Genomic DNA, 16,490 nt, shown 5'->3' with positions numbered 1-16,490 from the left:
AAATACCAGATTAACCAACCGAACGATTATATTTGACAAAATTTTAAGACTCATACAATATTTACCCGGAATGTAATCGAGAATATAAATTGATAGACTCACAAATGCTTACTTTTAGTTAATTGTTTAATTTAAAATATTACACTTTTAGCTTTGAGTTTAGTTTCTATTTGTCCTTAAATTTTAAGATATTACATTTTTTACTCAAGAGTATGGAGTTTAGTTTCCATTTGCTCCTATTTCAAGATTTTATATTTTATCCCATTTAAAATAATTGATTTAATTATAACTGAATTAGTTAATTGTTTAATTTAAAAAAATTAATAGCAATAACTACATTTTCTCAAATCTAAAAATGCATTCATTAATAACGTAGGAGCCTTTCAAATTGTATTGGTTCAAACCCTATAATTTCAATTTCTATTTAATAATCAACTAGAAAATTGTTAAGTTATTGAATTACTTATCAATTTTGTTGATTACCATCCATAATTCAAATAAATTGTCATTTATTAGAGAAGAAGATTGTTGTCATTGTTGCGATATACACATACTACAAGAGTTGAGATCAATATTTAATCTTAGGTAGGGTAACAAGTGTTTGATTTAATAAGCTGTAAATTAAGGTTTATCAATGTCCTAGAGTTAGAATTGACGAGTATGAAAATATTTATCAGCATTAAGTCTTTTTTAATCGAATTAAAAAAAAAAGTAAATTTATACATAAAATAGATAATATTGTATTGTTAAATAAATACAAATAAGATGGGCCTAACTCTAGAAAATCTTAAAAAAAAAAAAAAATAATGTATAGAAATTAATTAAAAACGTTATCCTATCCCCCGTCTCCGCAACGAGGGTACGAATTCTTATTTTCTTAACGAGTAAGGAATGGTAGATAACATCACACACGTGAGTCACGATTGTAAATTTATAGAAGTAGCCACAATTTTGATCAACCTGAAGTCTGAACCACTCACCAACGTTCCAAAAACAAAGGACTCGTTCGCTCAGAAAAAAAACTATCTAAACAAATGGGCCGGGTCCGGGCACAGTTTGACCCGAACTCACAATCCGTAGCCAATGCCTAGTTGTTTTCATCCCATTCGTCAATTATTTCCTAACCACTTCTTTTACTTTATATTCTGTTTACCCGTCAAATTGAATTATTTTCTCCATTCCATTTTTCTAATGCGTCGATGAACACTAATTTCTGTATATAAAGTCGCCTCCTCTTCCACTTTCTGCAACACTTGTCCTCCTACTCCAAACATCATCTGACGAAATTCAGAAATGGGAACTTACTTATCCTCCCCGATCATGGCTCTCCTCTTCTTCCTCTTCATAGCTTTATCATCCGCCTCGCCTTCTTCCATCATCCCCGAGAGGACGGACGAGGAGGTCATGGCTCTCTACGACCAGTGGCGTGCCAAGCACGGGAAGCTCCGCAACAATCTGGGAGCAGAGCCAGAGAATCGATTCCACATCTTCAAGGACAATCTCAAGTATATCGATGAAATCAACGCCCAAAATTTGCCCTACCGATTAGGTTTGAACGTCTTCGCAGATCTGACGAACGAGGAGTACCGATCTAGGTACTTGGGAGGCAAATTCGCCGCTGGTTCAAGGAGAAACAGGACGAGCAGCCGTTATCTGCCTCGCCTTGGAGATGAAATCCCGGACTCTATCGATTGGAGGGAGAAAGGAGCCGTCGCTCCCGTTAAAGACCAGGGAAGTTGTGGTAAGTTCCATGTTTCTCGCCTTCTTCCTATTTACTTATATAATGCCTTTCCTATTTTTACTCTTGGTTTTGTGTCTTTTTCTTTTTGCTCTTTTCTCTAGCTTTCTTTTCTCTTTTGCATATTTGGCACATACACACTCAGACACAACCCATTTTTGTTCATCTTTTTCAGTAATCAGTATAAATTGTAATGGATTTTAATTATTTAGCTTTAACTAGTAGTAGTATTGTCACTAATCCATTGGTTGATGGTTTTCATAAGGTCGATCCATGATCAATCATTATAATAGGATTGATTGTCTGTTTGTTAGCCTCGATTTTATGACTGAGAATTGTTGTTGCTGCCTTGTTTCTCCTTCTTTAGTATACAATAGCTCTGTTTGGGTAATTTTGAAATAGATGTTACCATCTAACCAATTATTGGGAAGAATATCAAAGTTGGAGGAAATTGTGAGGTTTTTTTATCTGTGATCTCCTTCTATTCATTATTATTGGATCGGATTTTAATTTTTATTGATGGATCGAATTCTCGTTTGGACTTCATAAACCGTAATACTATAGTTAGATAACATGAATTTCAACTCAAAATGAATCGATAAAAAGAGGAATAACTGATCTATATTATAAAATTTGTAAGATTTCTTAATTTTTGACGACATGTTGCAATGATTTAACTAAATGAGTTGAATTGAAAATTTGGAAAATCTGTAAAGAGATATTTAGGAGAATTGGGGTTATCTGTTTGGTGTGGGGTGCTTTCACCGGAATTGGCTTTTCAGGGGAGCGCTTTATGAGTTGCTCTGCCTTATCCTTTAATTGGGACTGGCCCGCCACATGGCTTTTCGGTCTCCATCAACCTTTAATCATGAGATATTTTTTGAGAGATTTAATCATTGATTTTTTCTTTGAAACAATGAATCATGGATATTTGAGATTTGAATGGGCACTTTCACTTTTCTTTCCCAATTTTTTGTGCACACCTATCTTTATTAAAATTGTTTTATATACATTTTTCTAATATTATCGGCGCATGACGCATTAATATGCGACCAAGAAGTCATTGAAAACCAAATTGAAGTACTAGTTTTCCTAGAAGGAAAAAAGAAAAAAATAGAAATACTAGTTTAATTTTGATAGGTGATAATTAGTATGCTTTGATTTTAGGCAATTGATAGGTTGACTAAAAGATTAATAGATTACACATATGTATTAGTTATTGAGTTTAAATCCTAGGTAAGGTCATGGACTTTCCATTTCTCCATTTGGCTACTATGGTCCTTCCATATATTTTTTTTTAAAGAAATAACTATTTTAGTCTCTAATTTCAAATTTCTAGCACATTATATGTACAAGAAAAATCATTTGATATAAAGGCGTGTTAATATTTCAAGAAAATAGTGTGTTTGTAATGCATTTTTAAGTATTTAATGTAAAAAATAAGTCATTTTAGAAAAAAAAAATTGAAATGTTTGACAATCACCCAAAATAACTTTTGAAGAGTATTTTCAATAATTTTTATCAAAAGTGTTTAAATAAAAATGAATTTTTTGAAAAACATTTTTTTCATAAGTTAATCCAAACGGATCCTAAGTATAATGTTCCATTGAAATTATGAGATAAAAAAAGTTGAAGAAAGGGAGCAATCCCTTTTAAAATATAGACAATTTAAAAAGTCGACACTATAGAATTTAAAATTGAGGTTTTTATTTTATTTTATTTTTTTATTTTTTGTGGGTAAGTTTTTGAGATTAATTTGAGTTATATCTATACTTACAATTATTTCTTTATTATTATTTTTGAAATACTTTGATCTTAATACTAAAATCACATCTGTACTTGTTTCAATAGCATCTTCTTTCATGTTATATGATTTTGATGTATGTAACCTTTATGACGTTCTATTGAAAATATCTCAATAGAAACCGGTGGTTTTTAATGTACTTTTTATTTTTTGTAATTTTTTTTAATAATAATAATAATAATAAACTCCAAATATTGTTACACTCATTCTAATGATTTATTTTGATCAATTAAAATTAGCTATTGTGATGTAATTTTAGATCTTATTATATTGTCAACATGAATGTAATTCAATGATGCTTAACTATACTTCTCACATTTGTTGTTATGGAAAAAAAAAAAATTCTCATATATCGATAATTTATTATTAAAAAATAATATAGTGGTTTAAAAATATTTATAGTTATTTTCACATGAAAAATAGTAATTTAGCCTATTAACATCAACTTGAACTTCAAAGACTAGATCTGTTATTGATTATGGAGAGAGAAGTAAAGGAACTGTTCAAAGGGATGGGTATAATAAATTAATAACTTCATCTTAAGAAAATATTTTTATGATGCCATTGCTCATAGGCCATACGATCAGGAGGGACCCCTTGAGCTTGTTGGAAAGCTCTTTCGTAGGCTAAATATATGTTTGCGTCATTGGAATAGGTTTTCCAATTTAGCCCCTAACTATTTATATATTTTTCAATTTAATCTTTTATATGTGAACATCTATGACTTTCAATTCTACATTTTATGCCCTACAAAATTAGGATTGGCTGATAGAAAACGTTGAAGCCTTTTGTTAACTTTTACGAGAGAGTATACACTTCCTTGACTTATTTCTCTAAAAATTTTATCAACTGACTTAGTATTATATTATCCATATGTATAATAAATCAACTACAACATCGATCAATAGAAAGCATATAATTGAAATTTTTTTAACTCACTCGGATGGGGATTAGTCAAAAGATATATTTAGTCCAGTTATTATTTGTAAATTATACTCTCAAGGATACATGGTTATTGGTCACTTCAAGTAGACTAATTGTTGAAGTTGATATGAAGGGAGTTGCTGGGCGTTCTCAACTATAGCTGCCGTGGAAGGCATAAACCAGATTGTTACAGGTGACTTGATAGCATTATCTGAACAGGAGCTGGTGGATTGTGACAAATCTTATAACGAAGGTTGCAATGGTGGTTTAATGGACTATGCCTTCGAGTTCATCATCAACAATGGCGGCATTGACACTGAAGAAGATTATCCTTACAACGGCTTTGATAGCTCCTGCATCCAATATAAGGTCTCTATTACCATACAACTATCTTCTTTTTTCTCTCTCTCTGAGTACCAGAAACATATTTTTGATGTCTGATTATCTTTATTTCTATTGTGTTTGCCTCCAGAAAAATGCTAGGGTCGTTTCAATTGATGGTTATGAGGACGTCCCCATAAACAATGAGAAAGCACTGCAAAAAGCAGCATCTAAACAAGTTGTGGCTGTTGCCATTGAAGGGGGTGGTAGAAGTTTCCAGCTCTATCAATCGGTATAACCTCCATTTCTATGAAGTTTTTGTTTTTTCTTACTTCAAAAAGAAAAGGGTCTAATTTGTTGTATGTGTATGTGTATGTGTTTAGGGTATATTCACTGGAAGATGTGGGACAGATTTGGACCACGGTGTTAATGTGGTTGGATATGGGTCTGAAGGGGGCGTTGATTACTGGATTGTGAGAAACTCATGGGGTGCGAGCTGGGGTGAAAGTGGCTATATCAGAATGCAACGCAACATCGCTTCCTCAACTGGTCTCTGTGGGATTGCAATGGAGCCTTCCTACCCCACTAAAAGTGGACCAAACCCACCAAACCCAGGCCCCACTCCTCCAAGTCCAGTAAAACCCCCATCTGTATGCGATGAATACTACACCTGTCCCGCCGCTGAAACTTGCTGCTGTGTGTTCGAGTTCTCAACCATGTGCCTTGAATGGGGATGCTGCCCACTTGAAAGCGCCACCTGCTGTGATGACCATTACAGCTGCTGCCCCCATGACTACCCCATCTGCAACGTCCGTGCTGGAACCTGCTTGAAGGTACCTTCAATTTCCAATTTGTTATGCATCTTGTCAAAACGCCACAGGGTTAATGTCTGAAGAAGAAGACTCAAACTTATTTTTATGTTGTGCAGGGCAAGAATGATGTTTTCGGAGTGAAGGCGATGAGGCGCACTACAGCTGCAGCCAGACCATCGTGGGCACATGGAGATGTGACTGTTGGAAAGAGCAGTGCTTAAAAGGGTTGCCAGCTTTGGTATGGATCAAAGATGAAAAGACAGGCTTGTTATTGTGGAATGATAACTCTTCAAGGGCCTGCATTTCCCATACTGTATGCCTCTTGGTTTCGCACATTTTAGTTCAATGGTTATTTAAGTTATCACACGATGAATGTATATAGGACGTTATTTGAATATGAACATTTGGAACAGAGACTAATTGCTGTCAAGTTGCATTAGCACTCTGTCTCTGTAAAATTTCGAATTCAGGCTAATTGTGGCTGTGCATTAATTATGATCTCGATGTATCATTTCAATGGTACTTGCACTGTTTTTAGCTTTTAATCTCTGTTTTGAGCTGCAAAGATGAATAACATTGAAGAATTCTGACTTTGGCCGGACCCAAAGGGATTGCGCCTGATCAAGTTAAAGTTTGCCTTCCATGGAGGATAATTCGGGGATTAATTACCATGCAGAACCAATATAATAGCCTCATAAATAACAACCCAATCGCTTAGTTACAAATATACTTTAACAGCGATCCGCAGAAATTATGAAGAAAATGGCAAAAATGAGATTGATTTTAGTTCAGATAAGAACATTATCACATATACACTTTGCAACAAAATTATTTTGTGAACTAAAATATTGTCTCCTCATGTTTCGTTTAGGTTGGGTGAAGATTTCTCCAAAACTTTTTACATCCTGTTAGACCTAAAAATTAAGTTAATAGATTAAGATAAATTTAATATTATACTAACACTTTAATATTTCTCATTTGGAAGTTTGAAAATTTATAGAAGACTAAACAAGTTGAAAAGAATATTAATAGAGCAAATTAACATGGCAGGAGTTTAAACACAATACCGTATGAATTTTTTTGCTTTGATACCATACTAAATAACCACCCAAATGCTTATATTTTGGATGAAATTAAATTTAATATCGATCTTAATCGTTCCAATTAAGCTATCAAAAGTTTTGTAATAAAAGAATTATGGGTCGCTGTTCAAAATATCAAAATTAGGCCACACTTGGATTGAATATTAAAAAAAGAAAAAACCAATAATGATGATGACAACGACGATGATAAAGTCTATATTTATTCAAGTTTCTTATATTATTGTTTGACAAGGTAAAGTTGAGGAGTTATTTATTTCTTTAGATGAAATGTTCAGTTTTTTGTCTCATTCCGCTGTAAGCTATATATATATATATATATATATACATATACATATACATATACATATATACATATACATAGCATTCCTAGTCACACGGGAAGAGAGGTCAAATGGCAAGGCCCGGCGGTCTTCGTAAAAGAAGAGACATTTGTCGATAAGCTTGTGCTTGTTTGGAGGGATCATCATAAATGATTGAAGTGTGTTGTTTTCTGTACATAAAATATTCAGCCAAAGCTGCTCCTGTGTTCGCGTTTATTTATGGCATGAAACAACTCGAAGCATGGGTCTAGCTTATTGATACGTTCTCTAAAAGCCCCCTTGAATACATTTGATTTCTTTTTTACCGACAAAAACTCGTGCTCGAAAATGAAATAATATATATATACACACATATACACATATACACACATATATATATATACATATAATATGTATATATCTGTGTATATATATATATACAAATATATATGTGTATATATATATATATGTATATATATCTATATATATAGATATATACGCATGTCTATATATATACATATATACGTATCTATATATATACACATATATACGTATCTATATATCTATATAGATAGATATATACGTATCTATATATACACACATATATACGTATCTATATATACACACATATATACGTATCTATATATTATATACACATATATATATATATGTATATATATACATATGTAAGGATTTGGACATATATTTAATGGGGCATATAATGTATGAAAGAGAGATTTGTTAATTAAGATATAAAAAGGAACTTATTTCAAGTCTTTGAACATAATAGTAATTTAATAGGGTTGAATGTTATTATAATCCTTTACTTTAATCTTTTACGTCTTTATATTTTTAAGATGTTTATTTTAATCATGGTGCTTTCAAAATTTCTATATTAGTCCTATACTATACTTCAAAATGAAAAAAAATAAAAAAAATCATTTGTCCCTTGTTGGCAAAATATTAATTCTCTAAACAAAATATTTTAATGTAAAGATGCATGATTTTAACCTGGTAGGTATACGAGGATAGTTCTAGTTAATTGAATCCAATCTCACCTACACGGTAAGATTTTGCCTATCCTTTTAGGAATAATAAGATATATAGCCGTAGTTATACTATCATTTAGAAAAATAACAAAAGAGAAAAATCTTTATGACTTAAAGTAAAATGCATGAATGTCATGTGAGTCCAATTTTCTGAAATCATAAAATGGCCTCATTGTCTCTTTTAATTGCAGTGTAATTAATTCAACATCTTTACTAATGAGACGGTAATTAATTGTTCAAATATATATCCGAGCAGACTTTCAACGTCAACTAAGATCATCATTCAAGTAAATAGTTTGCCATAAATCTCGTGAGTTAATAGTGTTTTGAGTTTTCGAATTAGATTCACTATAAGAATTTTGGGCTTTAATGTCGGTTGGAAAAAGTGATACTAGATGTATAATGTCGGTTTTGTAATTTTGTTTTGTTTTTTTTTATAGGTGGATCTTTAATGTTGGTTTTAGACTGATATTGTAGGTGTACCTTTAATGTCGATTTTCTTCTTAATTTTTCCTCACAATTTCTATTTCGCTCCCATTTTTTTTCATTTTCCTTTTCACTCTCCCCCTATTTTCTTTTTCCTCTCATTCTTATACTTTCACTCACCCACAACCCATGCGAAACCCACGAATGCAGGCTTATAACTTATGAATACGATGCTTCTCATTGGAAAATTTTGGAGGGAAGCCAAGGTTGAAGACAACTGCGAGTCTGAAAGCTAATCGTGTTCTTGAACCGTCAAACCTTGCTATGGAGGTGGGCTCAGATTCAGACCCTTTTCTTTCTCACTTCTCTCTTCCAAACCCTTGCCATTTGTCCATTGATCATGGGTGAAGAGTTTGTCGTGGCCTGTCGATCGTGGCTACAGGTCCGTTCGCCATGCAGGTCTATTCATTGTGCAGATCTGGCCTCCGTGTAATACAAAAAGTCTGATTTTGAATGAAAGTGATCTCCCTCAAATGAGGAAAGGAAAGCTTTATTTATAGAAGGGAAAACAGAATATAGCTTCTGTTTTTACAACTGAATCACTAAAATAATAGAATATAGTTTTTGTTTTTACAACTGAAACTAACCATAAAAACTTACAAATTGAAGTTATGTCATATACACCATATTCCACCCCCTAAAATTAAGACTCTTCCTCGAGGTTTATTAAGAAGCTAACTGGAAATCATCAGGAGCAAAGTAGGGTTTCAAATCTTCTTCATTGGAAACTGGATTGATGTGAAGGTCAGTCGATAGCTCAATACGATAAGTATTCGAACCATATCTTTGTAGGACTTTAAAAGGCCCCATTTGTCTATCTTTCAGCTTGTTGTAAGTTCCAGCTCGGAACCTTGTCTTACGTAGGTGGATCATTACAAGGTCTCCTTCTTTAAAATTGATTCCTCTTCGTGACTTGTCTTTAGTTTCTTTGTAAGACTGCGTGGTCTTCTTTAAATGGTCATGAACTTCTTGGTGCAATTCTCTATTCTTTCAATCAATTCTTTCAATCATACTTTCAGCTTTAAGACTAATATCCACAGAAGAAGGTAAATTGGCAAGATCAAATGTGAGTCTAGGAGGTTGAGTATATACTACTTCGAAGGGGCATATTCCCGTTGATCTGTTCTTCATGTTATTGAAAGCAAACTCCGCTTAAGCAAGAAACAAATCCCATTGCTTTGGTCGTAAACCACTTAAACATCGTATGAGATTTTCCAAAGTTCTATTGGTTACTTCAGTCTAGCTGTCAGTTCGAGGATGTGAAGTGGTGTTGAATTTCAAACTAGTGTCAAACTTCTTCCATAAAGTACGCCAAAAATGACTTAAGAATTTCACGTCTCTATCAAAGACGATTGATTTTGGTATTCCATGAAGTCAAACTACCACTTTGAAGAAGAGGTTAGCAATATAGACCGCATCACTCATTTTTTTGCATGCTAGAAATTGGGCCATTTTGCTGAAACAATCCACAACCACCGTGACTGCATCATATCCTTTTTGTTTTTTGGGTAGACCAAGAACAAAATCAACAGATAGGTCTTCCCAAATGGTTGTGGGGATCGGTAATGGAGTATATAATTCGGCATTTGTAGAAGTTCCTTTGGCTTTCTAACAAATAGCGCATCTTTTGACAAAATTGTTAACATCCTTTTGAAGTTGTGGCCAATAGAATCGTTTGAATACTAATTCAAATGATTTATCTTGGCTAAAGTGCCCTGCTAAACCTTTGGAGTGACTTCTTTTTGGAGGGCTTCTTGAAGAGAAGTTTGAGGGATACATAGTCGTTCCTCTTTGAATAGGAAGCCATTCACAATATGGAAGTCTTCAACATTCAAATAGTGTAACAACCCCACCTCCTAGGACTACTAAAAAGAGGATCGCTACTACATGCATGCATAAATATTCTCATTGAGGAAAGATAAAGTAAATTAAAATAGAATAATCATGATTTTGAACTGCTTTAGGTATATAAGAAAATGTTCTGACATCATCTTAAAATCTTAAATCGTTCAACCCGGGCATCCTTTTTAACAAGAAACAAATTATATAAAATAAATAAATAAATAAATTAAATTATAATAAATCCATGAATGAAATAAAAGAAAAACAAAACATGCGAAAATATAAAAGGTCAAATACGGAAGTGAATTCTGGTTCCTTTGGCACTGTCACGGATTCCTCTTGTCAGTTGCCCGAGTGTCCTTGCCCTTACCTGAAAAAAAAAAATAAAGATAAAGGTTGAGTATAAAATACTCAGTAAGTGTAAACCCCGAACTTAGGTTCCCTAGATAAGCATGTTTAGCCAAAGGAATGTTATATTACATATTTATTAAATAGAAATTCATGTTGTTTATAGAGATTATGAAGGAAGGGAAGGAAAATATATCAAATGAAGAAACTCAATCATTAGTCTGGCTGGAGGCACTAAGTGTGGGGTGACATGGCAATTTATTCTTTGAACTCAGGAAGCGGCAGAAAGATTAAAAAGGGGAGTGAAACTTCAAAAGCATGGTTTTGGCAATTGAAAAGAGCAAATTTAGTGAATTCGGTGCCATTTGAAAGTTAGGAGAATCTAGTTTTCAAGGTTGTCCTGCTGAAGAAAGATTGTAAGAGGAGAAGAAAAAAAGTGGAGAATTTGCAGAAGAGGCAGAACTGCGGATTAACCAGGGCTCGAGGTGAAATTTGGAAGTTCCAAGCCAAACTATAAGGAATTCTGGGCTGAAATTTTAAGGTTTAACTCAAATCTAAACAAGTTTATAGAAGGAAATTTCTTGAAAAGAGCTTTGAATTTTGAGTTATAAATTTTTGAAGTTATAACAGGGAATTGGTGCATAAGCAGACAGCTGCTTGTGAGGAACAAGCAAGCAGTTCATCGTGGAGAATTATAGCAAGATTTGAGCATAAGGATCTCGTTTATAAAGGAAATCTCGCTGATTTTGTAAGGAGGAACTCGCTCTAGGGGGAAATCTCGCAAGGAATTGAGGTGAGTATCGCTAAGAATTTCACAGGAAAAGCTTGATCTCGCTGGTATCGCTCTAGAGGATCTCACTAGCATCGCTCTAGAGGATCTCGCTAGCATCGCTCAGGGGGATCTCGCTAACATCGCTCAGGGGGGATCTCGCTAGCATCACTCAGGGGGATCTTGCCAGTAAAGCTGTTTGTATTGATGGAAGTTCCTTTAATAAATGAATTATTTGAGATATTTTACTAGAAATTCTAAGTAGTTTAATCGGGAATTATATCTTTTCAGGCCAAGAAGAGCTAGGGGAAGCGTATAAACCAATAAGAGCCTGACCAACGATGAGTGACTTAGTAAACTTAAGGTTTCCAATACTCATGCATATATGATCAAGTAAAGCATAGTGACATTAATGATGTATTTATACTTCCTCAAGCGACAAATGGTTGGAGAATAACTTAATGCATGTTTCCTGACTTGTATGTGTGTAACACAGGCCAAGGTATGTTGTGTAACCATTACAAAAGCTATGTTTATGATTTTGTTATATGCTTCCTAGAGGAAAGCTATGAGAGAATGAGTTCCTGTGTAAATGAGTGGCAATGGAACAACTCTTGTGTAAATACTAGGCAATAGAATTTAATTTGATGCTACAAAATACACATTTGATACCGAAGGACGTTGAGAAGGTATCTAACCAATTAGGTACCGAAGGACATTTGAGAAGGTACCTGGCCAATTTGATACCGAAGGACATTTGAGAAGGTATCTGGCCAATTTGATACCGAAGGACATATGAGAAGGTATCATAGTAGCTCGATACTGAAGGACAAATTTGAGAAGGTATCTGAGTGAAAGTACCTAAAATATGATGATACTTAGTGTGGCCATATGCACGTAGGCAGTTATGAGTGAGAGACCGAAGTATTGGTCTCTTGGTCAGTAATAAACGTTTGGGAGCTAGAGCGTTTAGGCTCGTTCTCAACTAGGGAATAATAATGTTTAATGATGTCTGAGAGTGGTTTACAGCTACATATAGAAACAATTGCTTGAGTTTACTCATTAGTATATTTACGTGTTTATAGTGATGCTACGCTTGTTGCTTTACGATTCTATAGTCACTCACTGAGCTTTTAGCTCACAAAATTTCTGTGTTTTCCCTTTTCAGGTAGCGATCAGTTTCCTGAAGGTTGATCCAGCTACTGCTTGCCACCGAAAGGCTCGACTTATTAAAAGACTTAGGTTGATAATCTGTTTATGTACACATGTTTTATGAGGAACTAGGGTTTCTGTAGGAATGTTTGGGCCACATGTGAATTTTTTCTATAAAAGTAATGTCTTGGTTGTATGCTTGTAATTATGTAATCTTCATAAGAACTTGAGGGAGGTTAGCTGTTTGCATATATTACTAATAAAGATGAACAAGTTGGTATCTAGATTAGAAGGCTTGGGTGGTGCGTGCTGGCAGTAGGGCTAGTAGCTACCACGGTCGTATCCTCTTCCAGCATAAAAGGGTAATCTGGGAGGGGGTGTGACAGTAAGTGATCCCACTATCGGGATCAGACTATGCATCCACGAGCAATGAAAGATAGCCCGTGGCTCATACAGCTACATCGGTTTTTTTTTTTTTTTTTTTTTTTTTTTTTTTTTTTTAATGATGATAGAAAAACCAAAATACGACTATCTTGCCTTGAAACGCATGTCTAGCGGCCCGTAGGCACACTGTCAAACATGATAATAATATGAACGTGAACTCGTCGACCCATGCATGTCTAACGACCCGTAGACACACCGTCAAACATGATAATAACATGAACATTAACCTGTCGGTTCACACATGTCTAGCGGCCCGTAGGCACACCGTCAAAACATGAAACATGAAAATAAAAGTAACATGAACGTAAACCTGTCGTCTCACCCATGTCTAGCAGCCCGTAGGCACACCGTCAAACATGATAATAACATGAACGTAAACCTGTCGATTCACGCATGTCTAGCGGCCCGTAGGCACACCGTCAAACATAATAATATCGTCAAGGCAAGACAATAAACCGCTCTACTGGTCTATTCATGCATCACATACATAATATCAGTACTGATTAGAAGTTTTAACATGCTCAAAATACTTGTAATTGCCATGCAACTAGCAAAATATAATGTCAAACAAAATCATGCTCCAGAGTTCACCAAGTAACTTTATAGGTCTAATCTAGGTTGCCTGGCACGAAGGCACCGGTAATAGTATCATTTACCTCAACTTGGTCTCAAAAGTCTGCACAACTAACTTCTTAATATCCCTTGGATAAAACTCAAATCAACCCTAAGACATTAACCACAAGTTTAGTTTAGCAACTATGGCCTAGGAAGTGAGTAAAAAATTAAGTAAATCCTCGAGGTTCAAGTCCGAAGGATAACCAACCAACTTACACAAAACTTACCAAATGACATTTTGAGTTGGTGGAAATTGAATGGTGTTAACTGTTTTAGAAGATGTTGACGATTCTGATGAAGATGGCGTGATGACTAAGGTATGCTCAAGGATTAACATTATTTTCTTATGACACTTTTTATTTTTTGTGGTCTAGCTTTTTTTCTTTTTTTTTTTTTGTGACATTATATGTTAATTATATTTTAAATGTAGGAATAAATAATACTACAACTAAGGATGAGATGATGCCAAGAAAGGAGAAAGATTTAAATGTGAAGTCATCGGTGAAGAGAGAAAGACGAGCAAACTTTATTTAATTGTATAACTAAAACTCTCCGATGAAAAGAATGGTCTTTTCTTTGATAACAACGCCCCAGAATCTTCAAAAATCCAAATCCTGAAAGTCGACACAAAGGGTAATAACTAAAATTATTTCTAACACCAAGAGGCACTTCAAAAAGACTCAAACACCAATCCTTGCCCAAAAATAATCCATCTCTTACCCAACATCCAAAAAGGCAGTGGCATCGAACAGTGTCGACTTGGCTGGGCACGGCGGCAGAAGAAAAATTGGACGGCGGGTTGACGTCAGCAAGGCAAGCGACGGACGACTGGCGTGGCGGCGAGACAGCGGCACTGGCGTTGGCGCTGCTTGTGGCGGTGGCGAAGCGCTGGCGGCTGACGTTGACGAGGTGAGGCGCTGGCGAGGAGATCAACGACAAGGCGAGGTGCTGGCGATGGCTAGGGCTGGAAGGAACGGAAGAAGAAGGAGAGAAGAGGGGGGGGGGGGGGCTGCGCGCGTGGGGAGAGAGAGAGAAAAGAAAATTTACTTTAATTTTTTTTCTTTTCTCTTTTCTTTAATCTTTCCATAAATATATATAACAAAACTAAACTCCTTCCTTTTCCCTTTAAAAAAACAAATTCCTTAATTATTTCCCAAAATATATACTTATATATATTTTCCTTTAAAAAAATCCAATAAACACATTTAATTATCTCCATAGATAATCAAATCTCCCAAATACAAGTCAAAATAAAACTCAATCAATTCCAAACAATTAAATCATATTTTAGCTTAGCCAAAAACATAAATCTCATATAATTTATCCAAGTAGCCAACATAAAAAAGAAAAAAAAAACTTAATTACAAAATAAATCAGGATGTTACAAATAGTGAGTACATTTGTATCAAATGTCTGCGAAATCTTTGTCATCCTCATATAGTTCTGGAGGGTGGGAGAAAGTCGTTACTTTCGTGGCTAAAGTAGTAAGAATTATGCATTTTCAACTTAGGGCATCAACCACTTTATTTTCTTTGCCTTATTGGTGTTTAATGACAAAGTCAAACCTTTGTATGAAAGAGATCCACCTTGCATGCATATGGCTTATGTTCTTATGAGATTGTAAGTATTTTAATGAGAAATGATTTGTTAATAAGAGAAACTCTTTAGAAAGTAGATAATGTTCCCACTATTTAAGGGCTCTAACAAGAGCATACAACTCCTGCTCATAGGTACTTCAAGTTTTTCTTGAGTGACTAAGTTTTTCGCTGAAGCATTCAATTGGGTGTCCTTATTGAGACAAAACACCACCAATTCCTACTCCACAAGTGTCCACTGCTACTTCAAATAGGGCTAAAAAATCTAGTAATTTCAAAACAGGGCTTGTGCTCAACTTCTTCTTAATACAATCAAAGTTGGACTGTTGTTTTTTACCCTATATGAAGCTGCCTTTCTTTAAACAATTAGTAATCGGTGCTGCAATGGAGTTGAAGTCTTTAATAAACTTCCTATAAAATGTTGCTAAGCCAAGAAAGGCTTGGACATCTTTTATTGTTGATGGAGTTGTCCATTGAGTGATTGCTTTAATCTTCTTTGGATCAACTTTGATTTGATTTTGGCCAATTAGGAAGCCAAGGAAAGCAATCTTCTTCATAAGAAAGTGGCATTTTTTGTGATTGACGTACAACTTGTCGGTTGTCAAAGCTTGAAATAAGCTACGAAGATGTTGTAAATGTTCTTCAAGGTTTCTGCTATAAACCAAAATATCGTCAAAATATACTACAATAAATTTTTTAAGGAAAGGATGAAGTACTTGATTCATAAGTCTCATAAAAGTGCTCGGGGTATTTGTTAAGCTGAATGGCATGACAAGCCACTCAAACAAGCCTTCGTTAGTTTTAAAGGCCGTTTTCCACTCATCTCTTGGCCTAATTCGTATTTGATGGTATCCACTCTTCAAATCCACCTTTGAAAAGATTAAGGATCCTCCAATTTGGTCGAGCAAATCACTTATTCGAGGAATTGGAAACGATACTTCACTGTGATTCGATTGATGGCTTTACTATCCACGCAAATTCTCCAACTGCTATTTGTTTTGGGCGTGAGTAGAGCTGGTACTAAGACTTAAGCTTGGTTTAATGTGTCCTTTTGACAACAATTCTTTGATATGTTGGTGGAGAATTTCATACTCCTTCGGACTCATCTTATAGTGAGATAAATTTGGTAAAGTAGCTCCCGGAACTAGATCAATGTGGTGTTGTATATTTCGCAAGGGGGGCAGCCCTT

The 16,490-nt window shown here is 34.7% G+C and overlaps 1 protein-coding gene across 1 annotated transcript; it reads left to right on the top strand.

The window, feature by feature from the left end:
* Nucleotides 1–900: 900 nt before the first annotated feature.
* LOC120085548 (cysteine proteinase mucunain-like) lies at nucleotides 901–6,121 on the top strand. The gene is made up of 5 exons (XM_039041575.2): nucleotides 901–1,741; nucleotides 4,600–4,835; nucleotides 4,939–5,079; nucleotides 5,171–5,620; nucleotides 5,716–6,121. The coding sequence occupies exons 1-5, from the start codon at nucleotides 1,294–1,296 to the stop codon at nucleotides 5,818–5,820; spliced, it is 1,380 nt and encodes a 459-aa protein (XP_038897503.1). The 5' UTR covers nucleotides 901–1,293; the 3' UTR covers nucleotides 5,821–6,121.
* Nucleotides 6,122–16,490: the final 10,369 nt, after the last annotated feature.

Source organism: Benincasa hispida, chromosome 9, assembly GCF_027475165.1.
Source record: "Benincasa hispida cultivar pf3 chromosome 9, pf3_genome.v1.1, whole genome shotgun sequence".
NCBI lineage: Eukaryota > Viridiplantae > Streptophyta > Magnoliopsida > Cucurbitales > Cucurbitaceae > Benincasa > Benincasa hispida.
Note: the sequence above shows the minus strand (reverse complement) of the source record. Positions and strands in the feature narration are given on the sequence as shown.

Bases quoted from the DNA above. Each gene is read 5' to 3' on its own strand.
- LOC120085548 (XM_039041575.2), top strand. From the start codon at position 1,294: ATGGGAACTTACTTATCCTCCCCGATCATGGCTCTCCTCTTCTTCCTC. The intron at 5,080-5,170 runs GTATAACCTCCA...GTATGTGTTTAG, and splicing joins GTTTCCAGCTCTATCAATCG to GGTATATTCACTGGAAGATG. The intron at 5,621-5,715 runs GTACCTTCAATT...TATGTTGTGCAG, and splicing joins GTGCTGGAACCTGCTTGAAG to GGCAAGAATGATGTTTTCGG.